This window comes from Cebus imitator, unplaced genomic scaffold (genome assembly GCF_001604975.1).
Source record: "Cebus imitator isolate Cc_AM_T3 unplaced genomic scaffold, Cebus_imitator-1.0 Scaffold299, whole genome shotgun sequence".
NCBI classification, from domain to species: Eukaryota; Metazoa; Chordata; class Mammalia; order Primates; family Cebidae; genus Cebus; species Cebus imitator.
This window is the reverse complement of record NW_016107614.1, coordinates 1,857,928-1,878,801: the sequence shown is the minus strand read 5'-3', so window position 1 is coordinate 1,878,801 and position 20,874 is coordinate 1,857,928. Positions and strand designations below refer to the sequence as shown.

The 20,874-nt window shown below is 37.3% G+C and overlaps 2 protein-coding genes across 15 annotated transcripts in view; one reads left to right on the top strand and one right to left on the bottom strand.

Moving 5' to 3' along the window:
* LOC108285521 (40S ribosomal protein S3a-like) overlaps positions 1 to 18,440 on the bottom strand; it is a 20,938-nt gene extending 2,498 nt beyond the window's left edge. The window contains exons 1-3 of one of the 2 annotated variants that reach the window (XM_037729359.1): positions 17,588 to 18,440; positions 5,957 to 5,962; positions 3,229 to 3,236 (exon numbers count right to left, since the gene is read on the bottom strand). In XM_037729359.1, coding sequence (XP_037585287.1) covers positions 17,619 to 18,413 — 795 coding nt within the window. In that variant the 5' untranslated portion in view covers positions 18,414 to 18,440 and the 3' untranslated portion in view covers positions 3,229 to 3,236; positions 5,957 to 5,962; positions 17,588 to 17,618. Of the gene's footprint in view, positions 1 to 963; positions 977 to 3,228; positions 3,237 to 5,956; positions 5,963 to 17,587 lie in introns of those variants that run through there. The other variant, XM_037729360.1, reaches the window with a different exon arrangement.
* LCOR (ligand dependent nuclear receptor corepressor) overlaps positions 1 to 20,874 on the top strand; it is a 152,489-nt gene that overhangs the window by 65,356 nt on the left and 66,259 nt on the right. For 12 of the 13 annotated variants that reach the window (XM_017502786.2, XM_017502793.2, XM_017502787.2 and 9 more), the window contains 2 exons: positions 5,048 to 5,113; positions 5,453 to 5,532. In XM_017502786.2, coding sequence (XP_017358275.1) covers positions 5,048 to 5,113; positions 5,453 to 5,532 — 146 coding nt within the window. Of the gene's footprint in view, positions 1 to 5,047; positions 5,114 to 5,452; positions 5,533 to 12,295; positions 12,382 to 20,874 lie in introns of those variants that run through there. The other variant, XM_017502791.2, reaches the window with a different exon arrangement.

Here is a 20,874-nt window from a genome sequence, read left to right as displayed (position 1 = left end):
AAAAAAAAAAAAAAAAACAGTTAAAAAAAAAATGCTATTCCTCCCTGGCTTCAATAAAAATACTGCTTACAATTTTTCTTCAAGTTCTACTGTTTTTTTTTCTTATTAATTCTGTTTCAGTTTGGGCCATTAGTTGTGATTCAATTATTATTTCTCTTTGGTGTATCTGGCCAGGTTTTGTCATCAGTTCTTGTGCTGGGTAATTCTGAGAGTGATAAGTGAGCCAACAAATAGGGTTCATATGCATTATCTGGGAGCAGGTGCTCAGGAGGAGAGGAAGAATTCTTAATGAATGTAGTTCTCTAATAATGAGATGAATCACCAGGGGTAGTATGGAGAAGAGAAGCCTGAATGGTCGTTGTTCATTATGTATAGAAGCTCATCTGGTCTTTGAATGACACACTGAGATAGTTGGAGTATCAATTAAAAAGAATTGATTACTTTAATCACCTTGGATAGAATATAAAAGATTGTATAATATAGTGCTCTAAAATTATAACCACAATTACTATTGCATCAACCCAATACTTTGTGACTGACTTGTTATGAAGTTCAGTGTGGTGGTGGCAGCAAGACACACATCCTGAGTTTTAAGCAAACAACTCCAGATAGTATCATTCCCCTTTTTGTTTATTAGGACATTATTACTGCCAGCAAGCACCTTTGAACTGATATTTTGTAAAATGTAATACAGTCATGTGTTGCTTAACAATGGGGATGCATTATGAGAAATACATTGTTACACAGTTTCATCACTTTTCAACATAAACTGTACTTAGACAAACCTTCATGGCATATCCTACTGCATACCTAGGCTATTTGGTATAATCTGTTGCTTCTAGGCTGCAAACCTGTACAGCACATTATGGTACTGAATACTGTAGGAAATATTTGCCATCATTGTCACACAATATCATTGTCATACAGTGGTATTGGTGTTCTTAACATAGAAAAGGTAGAGTAAAAATTGTCACACCTGGTTAGGGCACTTACCATTAATGGAGAGTGCAGGACTGGAAGTTGCTCTGGGTGAGTCAGTGAATAAGTGGTAAGTGAACAGGAAGGCCTAGAACATTGCCGAACACTACTGTAGACTTACAAATACTGTACACTTAGGTTACACTAAATTTATCTAAGAATAAAGTAATTGCAGTCCAGCATTACAATGGCTGTAATCACCAAGCAGTAGGAATTTATCAACTTCATTATAATGTTAGGGGGCTACTGTGGTATAGGCAGTCTATCCTTGACTAAAACATTGTTATATGGCATGTGACTGTACTTTATTGAAGATTGAGCACCAAGCTCAGTACGAGCCTGAGTCCAAGATCCAGGGGACCTTATTGTAAAAATTGCTAATTTTCTGATATGTTACTACATTTCCTTTAGCACGTCTCTCAAACTACTGGTCTCTATACTGGTATCTCAGAGGAGAGGTTCCCAAGACCTATAAACCACTTTTTCATTCTGTTAATTTTTTTTCCAAAAGAACAGTCTGTATTGCTGACCTTAGTTAGCTTTGTATTTGATATATTCGTATTCTGTTACTTTTTATAGCTTGTTTCCCCAGTTTTGGTTGGAAATGGATTGTGATTTAGATTGAAGGGGGATATTTGTGGGAGAGTTTTAGTCTTCTATCTTCTGTTTTCAAGAGCTGTGTGATTGAATCAGAAGCCAAAAGTAGGCATGTAAAGCCTTCCTGTTAGAGAAACATTGTTCCTGTAAGAGAAACATTGATTCCTAGCCTTCCTGGAGCATTAATTCTCCTTGAGGAGACAAGACATAAATGAACAAAAAGAAAAATGAGAACATAGGGTTTAGATAGCCTGACAAATTTTATTTTTGCAAATGATAGAAAGCAAAGAAGATACTAAGCAACTGACTTTTATTTAAAATCGAACAACGATCTGGGAATTCTGAGGATGAGAGAACTGGAAACTAAAGATCCATGAGGGCAGGTAACATGTCTGCTCAACACTACCTGTTGAGCATTCCCTGGCAGATGATAGACTCAGTATATGTCGAAGAAATGAATATTTGTTGAACAGTTTGAAGAGTATCTTGAAGGAGAGAAATACTATATTTGAGCAGAGGTGAGATGCAAAAGATTGAGAAAGTATTAGGAAGTAGACATGATCACTGAAAGCAACAGAAGACCATCCTGACCGGAGCTGTGGGAATGAGCAGGAAAGCTCTGGTAAGCAAGCCAGCTAACAGTAGATAGGGTCTAATTATAAGCAGTTATTGCTGAATTGGAATTTGGAGTTTGTTCTTTAAGCAGCATAAACTTTGAAGAGGTATTGGCATCATTGAAGCAGTGTTTTAGGAATAGTCTGAAGACATGGTGCAGATTGCAGTGAAGAGGAAACTAGAGATCAACCTTGAAACCAGTTGTGATGTTGGATAGGAATTCTTTCAAAAGTAGTCAACTTCATAAAATAAATAATTTTTCTTTGTGTGGGATATGAAAAGGTAGTTTTAAAGCCCTAGTGATTGAACATAATGGCATGGCTGTCTTTTTCAGTATTTAGTTTTCCATGGCATTTTGTTATTGATCTTTCTGGCTTTTAGGTGATATCATGGTATAAATTTTGAATATATTTGTTCTTCCCTTATTTGTCTTTTGTTAATGTCAAGCATAGCACATGAGACATTCCCTGTTGCTATGCAACTGCTAAATTCAATATTTAGTATTAATAAAACTGAGCAGCATTAACATCCAGTGAACAGAGAGTAGCAAAATAGGACTTTATGGTATCAAATCAATAATATTTGTTAGGTTTAATGTATTGTTGCAGGTATGAGCAAAAGAGGAGTGACTTGTTTACAGTTGCTATTTTGAGCAAAATTAGTTGTGATTAAATCTTTGTGTTTATGACCAGATTTTTGTGTTTGCTTTTGTTCTTTCTTTGTGATTGCATTTTGATTTATGACTCAGTTTTTGTTAGTATTATTGGTGTTCTGCTCATTTTTTTTTTCTTGTATCAAATTCTGTTCTTCTTTAAAATTTTTATCTCCCAGAGCTTTCATTTGCATTTTTCTTTCCTGGCATATTTACTTTTTTCCTTTTCAAGAATTTATGGTCAGCCTGCAGATTTGGAATTTGTTAAAATTTAATGTAAACCTAGGCTAAAGAATATTAGATTTGCTCTTCGGGATAAGACCTACTTAATGATTTCCTTTAGCCATTTGAAGTATGTATATGATATTTTCAAGATGTTGAAATACTTTATTTGTAAAATCAGAATTTCTCTTTGTGGGGGCAGGTAGGAGGGCTTAAGAATTGGAGATAGGCTGTGGGAGTTACTTATTTTTTTGTCTAGAGTGTTCTGAAAATATCTGGTCTGCAGGGCCAAGATAGACAGTATCTAGCAGTTTCTTCTCTTCTCTTTTACTACTGCCTCCCCACCCCCATGGCCCTACCCTAAACCCTTTTTCCTACCTAGTGTGGGGAAGAGAAGGAACCAACAATTCAGTGGAAAATGTTTTAATTTTTGTAGGTAAATAATAAACATAGATACCTCCCATTTGTTTGAGTGGTTAGTTTGATTTTGCTAATGTCCTTGGAATAATTTTGATGGGAAGTAAAGAGAGTTGAAAAATAATTGCTCCCTAACAATAAATGAAAAATCTGGAATGTAGGAAATATCATGTAGTATAGAAAAACCAGCTCTCTCATTACGGTGTAGGTAAACGAGAGATTACTAAAAGTTATGGCTTAATACTAAGGCAAAGAAATCCCTTACATTACCATCTTCTTATAGCCAGATAAAATACCATTTTCAGAGGCCATCAATTCTACCTCCTTCTAAATCTTTTTTTGTGATTGTATTCGTGGTAAAGAATTGATAGATGCGAGGGGGCCTTAACGTATCCAGCAGGCTGTAGTATTTTAAATAAAGTGGTACCTTATCTTTTAAGCATGGGAGTGCTTTTTAACAATTAAAAAATCACAAGCCTCTAGGTGACAGATAATGTTGCAAAATACACAGTGCCCTAAGCTGCTAGGAATTCAGTAACACTTTTTATATTTACTTTGTTGTAGTGTCATGCTCTTGCATTTGAAAAGTCGTATGTATACTGCAAGAACAAGACATGGCCACACTGAGGTGAGGGTACATACGATTCATAGACCCCTTGTAATAACCATTTGAGTTCTCAGTGAGGTCCATGGCACACATTTTGGGAACCACTGTTTTAATCCATTATTCCTGGTATGTTGTTTAAAGATACAGTCTGATTCCTGCTCTTATTTTCTTACTCTCTTGACCCATAAAAAATTGCAGGATGGCAAAGATATTTATCATGGAGTAGATCACCAGTATTTGAGGTAATAAGCCAGAAAAAACAAGTTTTTGATTTTTTTCATTTTCTACTTTCACACTGGCAAAAGGACATAATAGTTTAAATGTTTGTATACAAGTATATTGGATTTTTTTCTTTCTCAATTTTTTTTTTTTTTGGTAAGTATAATCAGTAGGGTTTACATTTATAAAGGAACCAGCACATAGTTATTGTGGCAGTGTTAAATAGTTACAGAAGTCTTTAAAAATATATATATGTTGTAGCTTGTATGTGTGTGATGTAGTTTTTCTCAGTGAAGATTTCATAAACTGTTAACTCAAAAAATCTCTTGTCTCAATTGGTATTCGAAAAAACACAATTTAGATAATTTAGTAAGTTGTGGAAATTTTTGAAGCAGTTTGATTCATTCATTGAGAAAAGTACCTTTTAAAATAGAGCCTGAGAGTTTGTACAAAGAGGTGTTTGGGATTTTGTAAAATGGTAGGAGAACCTGTGAATTTCTATTCCTTCATTGGTCTTGTTCTTGAATGTGCTCAGAATTTGTGTTGAACGTTAATCATTGACAGAAATGCAAAGGCTACTTGTAGATTTGCCGTTGACACTCTTTTTTCTAAGCATCCCTTCAATAGTAATCCAGGATCCTTGAGAACTGGAAGAAAACACCATTATTTTTTTATGCAAAGATTTTTCAATACCAGAGTGAATATTATTGTGGTAATGGATTTTGTTTTTATCCTTTCAGGGTTTGAAAGTATTCTTGAAGGGCTGTTTGGACCTGCATTATTAAAAGATCTCAGTTTATTTAAAGGTATTCAAAAAATTTTTGGTATTTCAAATTCTTCCTGGTGACATACATGATACCTTGGTGATTTAAGCCTGTCTCCTATTTATTCACAGTTTCATGTGGGTTAAAGCTGTATTCATGTAAGCGTCTTTTTGTGTTCAGTTGATATTTTTAATGTATGTATTTATGATGTATTAACTAGTGAGCAGTTGAGAACTTAAGAATTTTGAGAGTTAAGAATTTTAAGACAAATATGGCCCAACTACTTAGGTTTTTGTTAAACAGTATTTTGAAATTAATTCTAATTTATTTTCTGAAAAATTATCTTTTTTGACTATTAATTTGTTACTATTTTTTTTGCAGACTGTGAACCTGAAAGCATTTCTGATTGGACTTTTGATGAAAACTGTTTATTCTGTTGCTTGAGAAGAGATAAAGTAAAGGTAACCAAGAAGCTTGAGGAACTTTTATTTAGTGTAGTACTTTAAAGTTTTCATTTCTTAAAACGTTGTATTACTTTGTTGGAGGATTGTAGGAAAAAAAAGGTATGGGTTTATACTTAATTATGAAAGAGTTTGACGGTAACTCTGGGTTTTGCCATTTTCAATTCCTTCCATCCTGTTGATTAACCTATTAAGAAATCTGTATCATACCATGCATTTTTAAATTGTTGCTGTTGCTTTGTTTTTTTGTTTTGTTTTGTTTTGTTTTTTGTTTTTTTTTTTGCTTTTTTGAGATGGAGTCACGCTGGGATGCCCAGGCTTGAGTGAAATGTCAACATCTCAGCTCACTGCAGCCTCTGCCTCCTGGGTTCAAGCGATTCTCCTGCCTCGGCCTCCCGAGCTGCTGGATTACAGGCGCACACCACCACACCTGGATAATTTTTTATTTTTAGTAGAGATGGGGTTTCACTGTATTGGCCAGGCTGGTCTTGAACTCCTGACCTCAAGTGATCTGCCTGCCTCATCCTCCTAACGAGCTGGAATTACAGGCATGAGCCACTGTGCCTGGCCCATGCATTGTTTTATTTATGTAGTTCACTAGGCAGAGTAATTAACTAGGTCTCAAACCATACCCCAGGCCGGGCGCAGTGGCTCATGCCTGTAATCCCAGCACTTTGGGAGGCCGAGGCAGGCGGATCACCTGAGGTCAGGAGTTCGAGACCAGCCTGGCCAACATGGCGAAACCCCACCTCTATTTAAAAAAAAAAAATAATAATAAAAACTGTTGTGTTTATTTTAAAAATAAAATGTGTGGTAATTCAATGAATCAGAGTTATTTTTAGTGCAAAAAGAATGGTAACAAAAAATAAAAAAGAAAGAAAAAAGGGGGGCGGAGGAGTAAAAAAAGAAAAAAATGGTAATGTAGGTCTAGATCAAGCAGTTACTGATTCATGTAGATTTATGATGTACTATGGTTTATACTTTAACACATTTCTTCATAATATCTGGGCATGAATGCTATTATTTTCAGTTGTGTAAATTGGCTGAACCTTTGTGTATCTGTTGTTTTATTGCTTTGTTTTAAACATAAACAATTTTGCTTTAGAAAACATTTCACGGGCCAGGCGCGGTGGCTCAAGCCTGTAATCCCAGCACTTTGGGAGGCCGAGGCGGGTGGATCACAAGGTCAAGAGATCGAGACCGTCCTGGTCAACATGGTGAAACCCCGTCTCTACTAAAAATACAAAAAATTAGCTGGGCATGGTGGTGCGTGCCTGTAATCCCAGCTACTCAGGAGGCTGAGGCAGGACAATTGCCTGAACCCAGGAGGCGGAGGTTGCAGTGAGCTGAGATCGCGCCATTGCACTCCAGCCTGGGTAACAAGAGTGAAACTCCGTCTCAAAAAAAAAAAAAAAAACATTTCAGTTGTTGGAAACATTTATTAATAATGGTTTACTGTCTTTTTTTTTTTTTTTCCATGGTACTTCTGTTCCCTGTTTTAAAGCCTTGGAAACACTTTCTTCTGCCCTATGCACTCTTAACTTAAATCATTGACCAGATTTTATCAGTTTTTTCCTGATAATGAATTTTATTCTTTTTCATTTCCACAGTTACTACTATAGTTCTATCTTAATTTTCTTCAGTCTCTTAAATATTCCTACAAGGTTAAACTACCTCCAACCCTCACCCCTCAAATGGTGTAGAAATGTTACCTTATAGTCTTCGATGACTTTCTCATTGTCTTTTTGATTCATTAGCCTAACAGTGCCACAGTACCCTCCACATTTTAATACACTTTTCTTTCTGTACAATTTTCTTTCAGCTAAACTGATCTGATCATTTAAACAAGATGCTTTTAACTAGTGTTTGGACTACACCATAGCATACCCTTTCTCTATAGCTAGAAATTCCCTTGCTTTTACTCTTAAGCCCCACCCTTCCTCTGCTCCTATTGCTGTTTCAACCTTTCACACTGTTGTAAATATTATCTGTGCCAATTACTTGTCAGTTAATATTCTGCCTTATTTTGTTTATCTGTTTCTGTGTTTGAATCTTTTGTTCCTGACTACATTGTCAACTGCCAAAGACTAGATAGACCATGCTATATGTTTCCTTGTACCCCTGCATATAACCATTGTATCACTATTTATCCTTGTTGGCAAGTTGCTTTAAAATTTGAAAGCCAACTTAAAAGCTTCTTAATGTTCTTTCATGGCTTCTTTTTGTTTTCTACATGAAAACGTTGTTGCTGTGTTTGGAATGGCCTATTTTTGTTGAATTGAGGAGGATTTTTTCAAACTTAATGTGGCTCCAAAACGAGAGACTAGAAAGTAAAGCAACATGGTTTTGAGTTAAACTTCCAGTGAAGTTGAAGTTCATAATTTTAAACTCTGTGTGTGTGCACGTGCGCGTGCACACGTCTTGTGGCTATTTACTGAGCAAGCCATTTAATAGGAACTTTTGAAGAATAAAAAGAAAAAACAGTTACTAATTTTTTTATTTTTTCAGTTTACGATAAGGAAGAGAGTCATTCTATGCTTGGTGGTTGTATGCAGTATATTCTTGTGATATGATTGAGAGTTTTCCTTTGCTATATGAGGGTAAAATATTATATGAATTTTTAAGAGATAGGGTCTCACTGTGTTGTCCAGGCTGAACTGGAACTACTCTACGGCTTAAGTGATCCTGCTTCTTCAGCCCTCCAAGTAGCTGGGACTACAGATGCACATCTCCACACTGGCTTGTGTGAATATTTTTAGAAGGAAATACAGATAGAGAAAGTCATGAAACGATGAAGCATTTAAAACAACTGTTGTCCTGTTTGTAGTTCTACAGTTTTTTGTTGGTTTTCTAAATAGAAATAATATTTCCATTTGACAACTCTGCTGGTTCTGGGAAAGCTGTTTTTCTCCATTGGATACTATACCTCCTTTCTTTGGCATTTATTATTTTCAGAGAATTCATACATTTGTAATAGAAAATAGGAAAAGAGAAAGCCTATATCATGTGAATTGTCAGATATACAGTATTTCTTTAGTTGTGTTAGACTTAAAAGTGTTTATATTGGAACTCTTTCTAGTCATTTGGAGCATCTTGTCTGAGAAGGACTAGAATCTAGGAACTAAATCTTTTTATTTTTTATTTTATTTTTTTGAAATTATATTCACTGGATTGAGACTTGCATTTTAAGGCTGGCTTCAGATTCTAAAGGAGGAACTATCTGGAGAGTGTGGTAATAGCCAGTAGGTGGCAGCATAGAGCATGGTATTGGAATCAAGTTCGAGGTTGGCGTGGTGGAATAATCTAGGTAGTATTTGGAAAAGCAGTTAGAAATATTGATCTGATATTTGGGAAACAGAAGTTCTATTTCTTTGGGAAATAGAACAGGGATTCTCCTAGAGATTAGTAAAAATTTTTGAACTACACTTCAGGATCCTGCAGAAGTTAGAGAATATAATTTGAAAGGAAAGGCAACTAATGTGTTCTGAGCATCTGCTATGTGCCAGTTATTTTTACATGTTCTTTTTTTTTTTTTGACCGAGTCTCGCTCTTTCACCCAGGCTGGAGTGCAGTGGCGTGATCATGGCTCACTGCAGCCTCCACCTCTTGGGTTTAAGCGATTCTCATGCCCCAGCCTCCTGAGAAGCTGGGACTACAGGCGTGCACCACCATGCCCAGCCACATGCTTCCACTTAATCTTCAAAACAATCCTAGTTTTATAAAGAAAGAAATGGAAAGGATCAGAGACATTAAGTTATGGGCAAAATCACATAGCTGAGATTTGATCCATGTTTTTAGAATATATGCATTTTGATAACAGTAGGAGCAGGAGCATGGAAAATAGAGAGCAAGAATTAAGTAGGCCTTGGAATTCAGTTGGAAAAAGGGAAAGAATCCTCAGTTGGAAATTTCTCCAACTCAAAAGTTGGAAAGAGGGAAAGCGTATTTGAAATGACCAACCCTAGCTGTGTTAAGAATCTGTTAGTGACTGACTGCCTCAGTTACCTATTTACTTCTTTCCTTCCTTCCTTTTTCTGTTTTATGGACATAAAGTAGGCACTCTAAAATATTTATTAAAAGAGTGACTAAGAAGTCAGGAGGCTGAATAAACTTGGAAAATTATAATAATTAATAGCTGTTTTGAGTATTTACATGTGCCGACCATTGGTACATAGTTCTCTGTGTACTGCTTATTCATGAGACTTTCCTTTAACCTTTTTTTAAGCTTCAAATTTTAAAATTAATTTTAGCCTTATGAAACAGTTGCAAAAATTGTAAAAGGGAATCCCATATATCCTTTTGCCAGATTTTCCAAATGTTAGCATGTTATATAACCATAGTACAATTATAAATTCAGGAAATTCAATGATATAATAGTATAATCTGCAAACCTTTGCAAATTTGCCATTTATTTCAATAGCGTCCTTTATCTCGTCCAAGATCCAGTCCAGGATTACAGTCTTACTGATGTATCATTTTTAGTGCACCATATCAGAAAGCACATGGCGATGTGTACTTTCATCACTTGGTTAAGGTGCTATCTGCCTCTTTTCTCTAAGATTTCTTTCTTTCTTTCTTTCTTCTTCTTTTTTTTCCTTTTTGTAGTTAATGGATTCCTTGTAGGGGGAGGTACCTTGAGATTTTGTAAATATCCTCTTTTTTAAAATTACGCTAGTTTTTGATAATACACTAATTTTAGCATCCACTGATGAATATTACCTGAAAAAAAATATTACTGTGATGTTAACCAAATGATTTTCTCTTTCCATTATTCTACCTTTATGAGTTGGAATTCTATTGTAAGGAAGAACTTCTGTTTCTCCCCATTTATGTTGTTGTTTTAATGTATCAGTATGAACTCGAATTCTTATTCTGTGGGTTATAATTCATTACAACCATTGTTTACTTTGCAGTTCACATTATCCAAGGCTATTTAGAGCCCTTTGAAATTGGCTCTTACATCCTTTTTGACGTCTTTCTTGCCGTTTGTTTGTTTGTTTGTTTGGCACTTCATTTTACCTTTTGGCATGAAAAGATGCTCCAGTCTTAACATGTACTTTCCCTGTCCCAGCCCTGGCTTTCTCCAAAGAACTCTGGTTACTTGTAGAGAATTAAGAATTCAAGGTGTGAGCACCAGGTGTACTCTTAGTACTAGAGTGTCATTGCTTTGAAACATGTATGTTTACTAAAGTACACGTATATCTATGTTATTTTATATATCACTGAAAAACCATCTAATGAGATTTTTTTTATTACAGATGTGTTGATAATATGAAGAACTAATCTAGTAGTAGTGAGAGGGTGGCAGAGAGATGGGAAGGATAAGAAATTACTTTTACTCCTAAAAATGGACTGCTTCAGTGATGAGTCTCTTGTGTATGGCTGAGATGGAGATAGCTGTTGTAAAGTACAGATTAACATGACAATTCATTAAGGATGATGGGAGAGTAGGATGTTATACCAAAATATAAAATTAGTTTATGCACTTATGTTAAGACTAAAGTAAATTTAGTATTTTTTATTGGCATATTAGGAGAATGTTCTAAGAAGTTAGAACTTGAGGCTGGATGCAGTGGCTCACGCCTATAATCCTGGCACTTTGGGAAGCTTCAGGCAGGTAGATCACTTGAGGCCAGGAGCTTGAGACCAGCCTGGCCAACATGGCAAAACCCCATATCTACTGAAAATATAAAAAATTTAGCTAACTGTGGTGGCCCATGCCTGTAATTCCAGCTACTTGGGAGGCACACCAGTTGTTTCAACCCAGGAGGCAGAGGCTACAGTGAGCCGAGATCGTTCCTGGGTGACACAGCAAGACTGTCTGCAAAAGAAAAAAAAAAGTTAGAACTTGATCTGTGTTTTTGAAGAACATCTAAGTCTGGATAAGCGAGATGAGAAGGCACATCCTGGGTGGAACACGGCATTTATTTTTGGAAGTTACCAGTGATATGGTTGGAGCCAGATTATAGATACCTTTCAATGCCCAGCTAGCTCAGGAGTCATGTAACTAAGTCTTTTTCACTGTATCAGCAAATATTTTGCTGAATATTTCATAATTTCTTCCGATTCGTGAATATGCATTGTTTGGTTATATCCCTTTAACATTTTAGTTTTTTTTGCTATTTTATTTTATTTTATTTCATTTCATTTTATTTATTTATTTGAGATGGAGTCTCGCTCTTATTGCTTAGGTTGGAGTGCCGTGGCATGATCTCAGCTCACTGCAGCCTCTACCTCCCAGATTCAAGCGATTATTCTGCCTCAGTCTCCTGAGTAGCTGGGATTACAGGTGTGTGCCACCATGCCTGGCTAATTTTGTATTTTCAGTAGAGACAGGGTTTTACCATGTTGGCCAGGCTGGTCTCAAACTCCTGACCTCTCAGGTGATCCACCCCACTTGGCCTCCCAAAGTCCTGGGATTACAGGTGTGAGCCACCGCTCCAGGCCTTTGTTGCTATTTTAGTACATTGATAGTTTTTTTTTTTTCCTCCAAGCCAAACTGTATCCAGCTTTGTTAAAGATACTTTCAATAAACAATCATGGTATTTCTGGCAGAACATGGGCAGACTGTCGTTAACAGTATAGAACAACTTTCAGACTCCCCTATTCAGTAGACAAAAATCAGAAAGCCTCTATAAAACCGATTGAAGTCTTCATCTGATGCTTTGAACAGGGGAAGTTTAGAGTGAGGGTTGACATTTGACATTTAGCATATTATTTAACAACTTTTCAAGAGTTGCCCCTGACTTTCAGGAATTGAAATGAAAATGACAGTATTTATCTGAAGATCCACAATCTAGAAATGGAACCACTACTCTTTTGAGGGGTGCCATCTCAGTGGTATCACTGGTAAGTCCAGATTGCCTGACACACTGGTAACCATTTATTGGGGCTGAGGTCCCAACAGATGTTTGGATTTAAGGGAGTTAAATCGATGCCAAAAGGTGGAAAGGGAGAAGAGGACATAAAAACACATTTGCTTTTCCATACCACAAGGTTTTTGTGTCATGGTGACCATGTGCGTCAAAGTCAGGAAATCCCACCTCCTGGGAGCCAAGAGGAAGTCTCAAAACTAGGAGAGAAGGGTGTTTTCCCCACATCAGTCCAGCTTTGGAGACATTCTGTGCCCCTTCCCCAAAAAGCAACAGTGAAGTATTCTATGTCTTCACAGCGTAGCTTTAAAAGCAACAATGAAATATTCTGTGTGCTCACAGCATAGCTTTAAAAAAAAAAAAAGGCCAGGCGCGGTGGCTCAAGCCTGTAATCCCAGCACTTTGGGAGGCTGAGGCGGGTGGATCACGAGGTCAAGAGATCGAGACCATCCTGTTAATGATATATGCCCCTTCCCCCAAAACAACAATGAAGTGTTCTGTGTGCTAACAACATAAAAAAAAAAAAAAAGAGTAAAACAAAATTCTGCATTTTTATGAAACTTGGTGAAAAATAGTATTTCAAACTATACAGTCAGTAAGAGTACACAGTTATGAAAAATGCACACACTTCACACAGCATCTGCAGCACCTTCAGTTTTCTGTGCCTGGTCTGATTTTCATCTCCATTTTCTGTAGGGTTTTTCCCCTCCTTGGCAGCATCAGCTTTTTCCTTTTTCCCTTTGGATACCTTGTCTCCCTCCTTTACAGGGCCCTTTGGAGGCTTGGGCTCTGGCTTTGGAGGAGCAGGGTTAGCAGACAACCCACAGATCTCTGTGGTTCTCCCTTCACTTGGGCATTGTCTCCTTTAGCATCCCCTTCAGCCTTTCTCTAGGCATATTGGCAGTGTTAGCGGCAGGATGTAGGTGCTTGGCACAGGATGCAGTGATACCTGGCCTTTCGTAGTCCAGGAATCATTCTCACCTCGTCTTTGCCCTGCTCCCATTGAAAGTTTATATTAAGAGCAAATGATAAATCTAGTTGTTACCTTTTTATTGTATTCTTCAACATGTATTCATTTTGAATATATTACGTTGGGCTTACTCAACCATTCTTGATGTGACTTGCCTGTCATCTTATACCAGAATACCACAAATCAGTAAGTATTTGCAATACATATTATATAAAAAGAACTGTGGAGGAGAAAATATCAATATAGCTTCCATTAGGAGTGAGAAAGAAACACATGAGATACTTAAAGGATACACACATATATATAAAGGAGAGATTATATATATAAAATACATGTATTTTATATATTTATATATATATATATATATGCATATTTTGAGACAGAGTCTTGCTCTGTTGCCTAGGCTGGAATGCAGTGCCGCGATCTTAGCTCACTGCAACCCTCCACTCCCGGGTTCAGGCGATTCTTGTGCCTCAGCCTCCTGAGTAATTGGGACTACAGGTGCGAACCACCTCACCCGGCTACTTTTTGTATTTTTAGTGGAGATGGGGTTTCACCATGTTGGCCAGGCTGGTCTTGAACTCCTGACCTCAAGTGACCTGACTATTGGCTTCCCAAAGTGCTGGGATTACAGGCTTGAGCCATTGCGCCCAGCCTATGTATGAGATTTAAATAGAATGCAAAGTTAAACAGATGTGACAAATTAATACGTGTTAATTAGGTGCTCAGTTAATTGTACAAATCTAAATTGCTGGGGCTTACTTTGTCATATTTCTGGAGACGTCTGGTATAGATTATTTAGAAGGATTAAAGAAAACTACTTGATGTGAATTTGTGCTCAGTAGGAGATTCCATTAACTATCAAAGAGTTTATTTTTTTGGTCTCCTGATTTGTGGCATTGTTTGCAAAACAGGCTGGGGAAACCATTAATTGGTGACTGCTCTGTTCAATTTTATGCGGTCATAGTCAATGAATAGACTAATCATTTGGCAAGTTTATTAGATGTCTGGTTCTGTGTTTGGCCAGAGAGGATAACAAAGAATTAAAAGACCTGGTCCCCACTTAGTTGGAGAATATTGAGGAAACTGTGGGTGGCAAAAGCAATTAGACTTGTAATCTATAAAGAGATTTAAATCACCCATCCTGTGCACCCAGAACCTGAGTTCCCATGTAGGCAGGGAACATTGAATGTAAAATCCCATTCTCGTTCCTGTATGTAGTAATTTAGAGATGGTGGCTAATAAAAGAAAAGGTAAGTACTGTAGCAGTTTGAGAGATGCAGTAGATGACACTGGAGTTACTTAATCTAGAAGATAGAACTCAAACTGAACCTTAAAAGGATCTTCGTGTGTTTTAGAGTGGTTGGTTTGGTAATTGTGTTTAGGATTTACAGTGTGAAAATTATGGGAGGCTCTTAAAATAATTCAGAAAATGAAACTGAACTAGAGTAATGGCTGTGAAGATGCGTAAGGAAGCAGTGTGCGTAGAGAATCTGAAATAAATTGTCAAAGCTTATTGAATAAGTAAATATATAAATAAGGGAGAGGGAAGTGATACTGACGTTAGGCTTCCACCCCAGATGGCTTGGCATGGTGAATTAAAAGTCAGTTAGAAGTCAAGAAGAGAGAAGGGGAAGTTGTGGTGCAGTGGCCATTTTTATGAGGAGAATAATGGAGATACCTCAAAGTATTTTGAGGTGAGAGTGAACATTTAAAGTGTCGGTAGACAGAGTTGTGGGAAATGAGTTGAAATAAAAGGTCTGAGGTGAAAATATACTGGAGAGGGTTTCTGAAAACATGTGATTGGATTATTTAAACAAAGTTTTTGAGGAGTAAAGCACAAAATACTGAGTTTTATAAAAGACCTTCATTTTAGGAAGTAAGAAGAATCAGATTAAAAAGAAGATAGAGTCATAAAATAAATGAGTTACCCATTTTGCATTCAGTTATCTTCCTGGCCCCATACTGTATAATGAGTAGGGGGATGGGTTGTCATGTTTGTCAAACAACGTGGACTCCTGTACCATTTCCCAGAATGGGCCTCAGATGGGTTGAGCGAGTACCCTCAAAACACTACAGTGGGCTTTCAGAGAATAGGTTCTCAAGAATTCTGGTTGTAGAGGACAGACAATAAGTCTGACAGCATTAATGAATATGTGGGTGTTGGTGGGAGTTAAGAAATGCATCTGCATATACTACTAGCTTGGAAAGTTGTCAGTGAAAGGAATGATGATGAAAACAGGACCATAGAAAAATAGGCAAAGGATTTAAGTAAAGATTTTGGGAGCTAAAGGAGGACGCTTACATACCATACTCAGGAAGAAATTAAAACTATTATAAGGAGGAAACAGTTGGAAAAGGCAAGATTGTAAGATAACCAACAAGATATTAGTTACCGAATATTGATAGGACATTCCTACTGAAATTAGAATACAGTCAGTGTAACTTCAGGAGTTACAATTGGTAGGAATTAAATGAGGCATGAATGCCTGAGTGTGAGAACTGTGTCCAACTGACTTTGCTCTCACAGAGATAGCAGTGACTGGTGAGAAACTCTAAGATATGAAGGCAGTGTTTAACACAAGAATAAGGTGGAATAGGCTGAGGTAACTGTACTCCTCTCATCTGCAGTGCTGCTCAAAGTTTTCTGGTTACACCAGCAACATGAAAGGAAAAGATTCAAGTAAAATAAGATTTCCTTAGCCAGCAGTGCATTTTTTTTTTTTGAGACGGAGTTTCGCTCTTGTTACCCAGGCTGGAGTGCAATGGCGCGATCTCGGCTCACCGCAACCTCCGCGTCCTGGGTTCAGGCAATTCTCCTGCCTCAGCCTCCTGAGTAGCTGGGATTACAGGCACACGCCACCATGCCCAGCTGAATTTTTGTATTTGTAGTAGAGACGGGGTTTCACCATGTTGACCAGGATGGTCTCGATCTCTTGACCTTGTGATCCACCCGCCTCGGCCTCCCAAAGTGCTGGGATTACAGGCTTGAGCCACCGCGCCCGGCCCAGTGCATTTTTAAGTATAAAAAATCACTGAAGTCTAGATATTAAACAAAATCTTATTTTTTGTATTTTACATTTTGTCAGTGTAAAAACCACGAGGCATTTGGAATGTGTACACATTGAGGTACCTTTCAACTCTAAAATTCTGTGATTCTCTTGTCTTTTTTCAGTAGCTTGCTTAAGGAGATTCTTAGAATTAATCAGTGACCTAAGTTTAGAATATGCCTACTTATATACAAATTTGGGCTAGAGTTATATAGAGCCTCAGTGTTTGATTTGAATGTCTTAATAGAGTCAGTATTTTCTTTCTTTCTGCTCATGAGTATAGGTCTCATTTTTTTCTTTCTTTCCTTATGAACTGGTATTTGCATTTTAGACTTTCTTTGTTCTTTCCCCTCCATTATGAGAGCTTGTATTCTGTTTCTCTTCTCTTCCCTCCTCTCCCCGTTTGTTAGGTCTCCATCTTTTTTGAAATTATTTGCATTTTCTTCATGGATTGTACCTTTTTATTTTTTTTAATTACAGTAAATATACGTAACATTTAATATCTTAAGTATATTTAAGTATACAAGATCAGCAGTTAAGTACTTGCATTGTAGTGCAGTCAGTCTCCAGAACTCTATTCATCTTATAAAATGGAAACCGTTTGTCCATTAAACAGTAACTCTCCCATTTCCTCCTCTCTTGAGCTCCTGGCAACCACTATTCTACTTTTTGTCTCAATGAGTTTGCTTATTCTAGATACCTCCATATAAGTAGAATCATAGAGTATTTGTCACTTTGTGACTGGCTTGTTTTGCCTAAGATAATGTTGTTGTATGTGTCAAAATTCCTTCCTTTTTAAACCAGAACAATATTCCACTTATGTATATATCACATTTTGTTCATCCATCAGTGGACCCTTGGGTTGCTTTCACCTTTTAGCTGTTTTAAATAATTCTGCTATGAACATGGGTTTACAATATCTCTTTTTGAGATTCTGCTTTTAATTTTTTTTTTTTTTTGTATATACCTAGAAATGGAATTGTTGGTTCATATGGTAATTCTGTTTTTAAGTTTTTGAGGAACTACCAGACTTTCCCACATTGGCTGCACCATTTTACATTGCAACCAGCAGTGCTAAAGGCTTCCAGTTTTTCCACAGTGTTGCCCTCATTTGTTAACTTCTGTGGTTGGTTTTTTTTGTTTGTTTGTTTTTCCAATGAGACTTTTTATTTGCCACTATTATAAGTCTGAACTTTAAACAGATTCTTGGACTGGTGGTTCATATCCATCAGCTCGTTCAACTTTAGCGCCTGTCTCATCCCCAGTGGCTTTTCCAGAACTACTGCCTTCACCATGAAGCTCCATGAGTTTTCCCAATTCAAACTTGGGCTTCTTCAGTATTTTTACTTTTCTAACGAAGACATCATGGAGAGGATAAATAGATTGGCAAGCCTTTTCTATGTCTTTACCAATGCTGTCTGGAATCAATTTGTTGACCACTTCTTTCAAGTCATTTGTCTGCAACTCTTGGGTCATGATTTCCACCATCTTCTTCCGGATTTGGCGGACCTGTTGGTGCTGAGCATAAGAGGTCTTCCGTATCTGATTGTTGCATTTTTTAGTAAAACCAACACAGAACAGACGAAGCAAGTAACCATCGGTAGTCTTGACATCAACATGAGCTTCAATCATTGTCTGCCATTTTTTGACCATGGAACACATTTTGTCACGGGTAAGATCCATTCCATGGAAGTTAGTCAGGCAGTTTTTGCCCTGAACGTCTTCAGTAATCAGCTTGAATTTCCTAAATGCAACTTCATCATTCTGCAAATCAGCAAGACTAACTTCAAACACTCGACCCTTGAGGCCATCAGATGCAGTTTTGGTTCCGTGGGTCCTGGTGACTAGCGTCTTTCCAATATTTCTTATATTGAACATAGCGGGTGCTTTCACATCATACCAATCTTTCTTAGAAAATGGACCAACCACTTTCTTCTTGGCTCCCTTTTTGCTGCCTTTCGTAAGGCGCTTGTTCTTGCCAACCGTCATGGTGCTGCTCAGAGAGCCAAAAGGCGGTTTTTCTTTTTTTCAATAGTAGCTATGCTAATGAACATGAAGTAGTATCTCATTGTGATTTTGGTTTGCATTTCCCTAGTGATTCATAGTGTTGAACAGCTTTTTGTGTGATTGTTGGCCATTTGTATATCATGTTTAGAGAAATGTCTGTTCAAGTCCTTTGCCCATTTTTGAATTAGATTGTTGGTTGTTAAGTTATAGTTCTGCGTGCGTGCGTGCATGCATATGTGTGTGTGTGCATGAAGAACTATATATATGTGTGTGTGTATTTATATAAATATATATATTTGTTCTTTTGGGAAGGGAGAGGGAAGTAGGCGGGGGCCCGGGGGTGGTGGTGCGGGAGACAGGATGCTACTCTGTTGCCCAGGCTGGAGTACAGTGGTGCAGACACTACTCACTGCAGCCTTGACCTCCCGGGCACGTGTAATCCTCCTGCCTCAGCCTCCCAAGCGCCTGGGACCACAGGCACTCGCCACCATACCTGGCTAATTTTGAAATTTTTTGTGGAGTTGGGGCCTTGTCATGTTGCCCGGGGTGGTCTTGGACTCCTAGACTCAAGAACTCAGAGAATCCTAGAACTCTTAGGCTCATGCTTTCCCTTCTTGGCCTCCCAAAGTGCTGGGATTACAGGTGTGAGCCACCTCCCCTAGCCTATATAGTCTTAATATTCACCTCATATCAGATACACAATTTGCAGATTATCTCCCCTTTTATAATTTGTTTTTTTCACTCTCTTGTGTCCTTTGATGCACAAAGTTTTAAATTTTGATTTAGTTTCAGTTTATCTATTTTTACTTTCGTTGTCTGTTCTTTTAGAGTTGTATCCAAAAAATCGTTGCCAGATCCAGTGTCATGAAGCTTTTGCCCTGTTTTCTTCTAAAAGTTTTATAGTTGGAGCTTTTACAGTACGTCTTCAAACTATTTTGAGTAAATTTTTGTATACGATACAAGGCAAGGATCCAGCTTCATTCTTTATTTTAATTTTTTGGAGACAGAGTTTCACTGTATCTCCCAGGCTGGAGTGCAGTGGCACAGTCTCAGCTCACCACAACCTCTGCATCCCGGAGTCAAGCGATTCTCGTGCCTCAGCCACCAAGTAGCAGGGATTACAGGTACATACCATCACACCTGGCTAATTTTTTTTGTATTTTCAGCAGAGATAGGGGTTTACTATGCTGGCCAGGCTGGTCTCGAACTCCTGGCCTCAAGTGATCCTCCTGCCGTGGCCTCCCAAAGTGCTGGGATTACAGGTGTAAGCCACAGTGCCCAGCCTAGTAGTATGTGGATGCCCATGTTTCCCAACACCAGTTGTTGAGAAGAGTTGTTTCTCCCATTGAATGGTGTTAATATCCTTGTAGAAAATCATCTGACCACATCTAAGTGTTTATTTCTGGACTGTTTCATTAGTTCATGTGTCTCTCTTAATGTCAGTACCACATTTTGGTAGGGATTACTGTAGCTTTGTAATAAGTTTTGAAATGAAGAGGTGTGAAACCTCCAAATGTTCTTTTTTTTCAATATTGTTTTGGCAGTTGGAGTGTCTTGAAACTTCAGGGTGGATTTTTTTTCCCCCTGCAAAAAACACCATTTGGATTTTGATAAGGATTGTATTAAATGTATAGATCATTTTGGATTATATCAGCTAACAATATTACATCTTTCTCTTTTGATTTCTTATATATTTTTTAAAATAAAATTTTCTAAGTTCTTTTTTTCTAAATTTAAAATCAACTACTATATATTTCATTTTTACTGCATGAGAAGCACTAGCCACTGTGGCATGAAGATGCTACAAGTGAAAGAAAGAAGTTTTAGCCACAGACAATATTTTCTTTTTTTTTTTTTTTTTTTTTTTTACGGCACTTGCCTCTTTCTCCTTTGTTTTGTTAAAGCTGAAACAGTTCAAGTGTCCTGTCTCCCCTTTGAAACTCACTGCACCTAATTGTTCTGAAACCTCAGTTGTTTGATAGGTTCAAGGAAATTTATGATTTTGTAGATTTCCCAGCTTTTTCTTCTTAGGATAACAGTCGTACTTGCTGCCTTCTACTAGAGGCAGTAGAAACCCTCAGCCCATTCTTTTTATAAAGATGTAAGGATAATCATCTAACTATTGTTATTCCTGGTTCTAGATATTTATATTACAGTAGCCAAATAAACATTTTCAAATTGTGTAGTTACATTTTAGTCATTAAATACATTTCTTTATAATTTGAAAAAATATGACTCAAGGGTTTTGAAGAGACTCGGTGTTGTGATAAACACAGAAAGAAACTTTTACTTGTCGCCAGAGGATACTGCAAGGAAATGGTTTGCCACTAATTATCAAGTGAGATTGGTGAACTTACCTACTTTCTGTAGTTCGTTACTTTGTAATGTGAAAAGCATCATTTTCATACTACTGTTGTGAAGATCAAGAATATACTTTTTCATT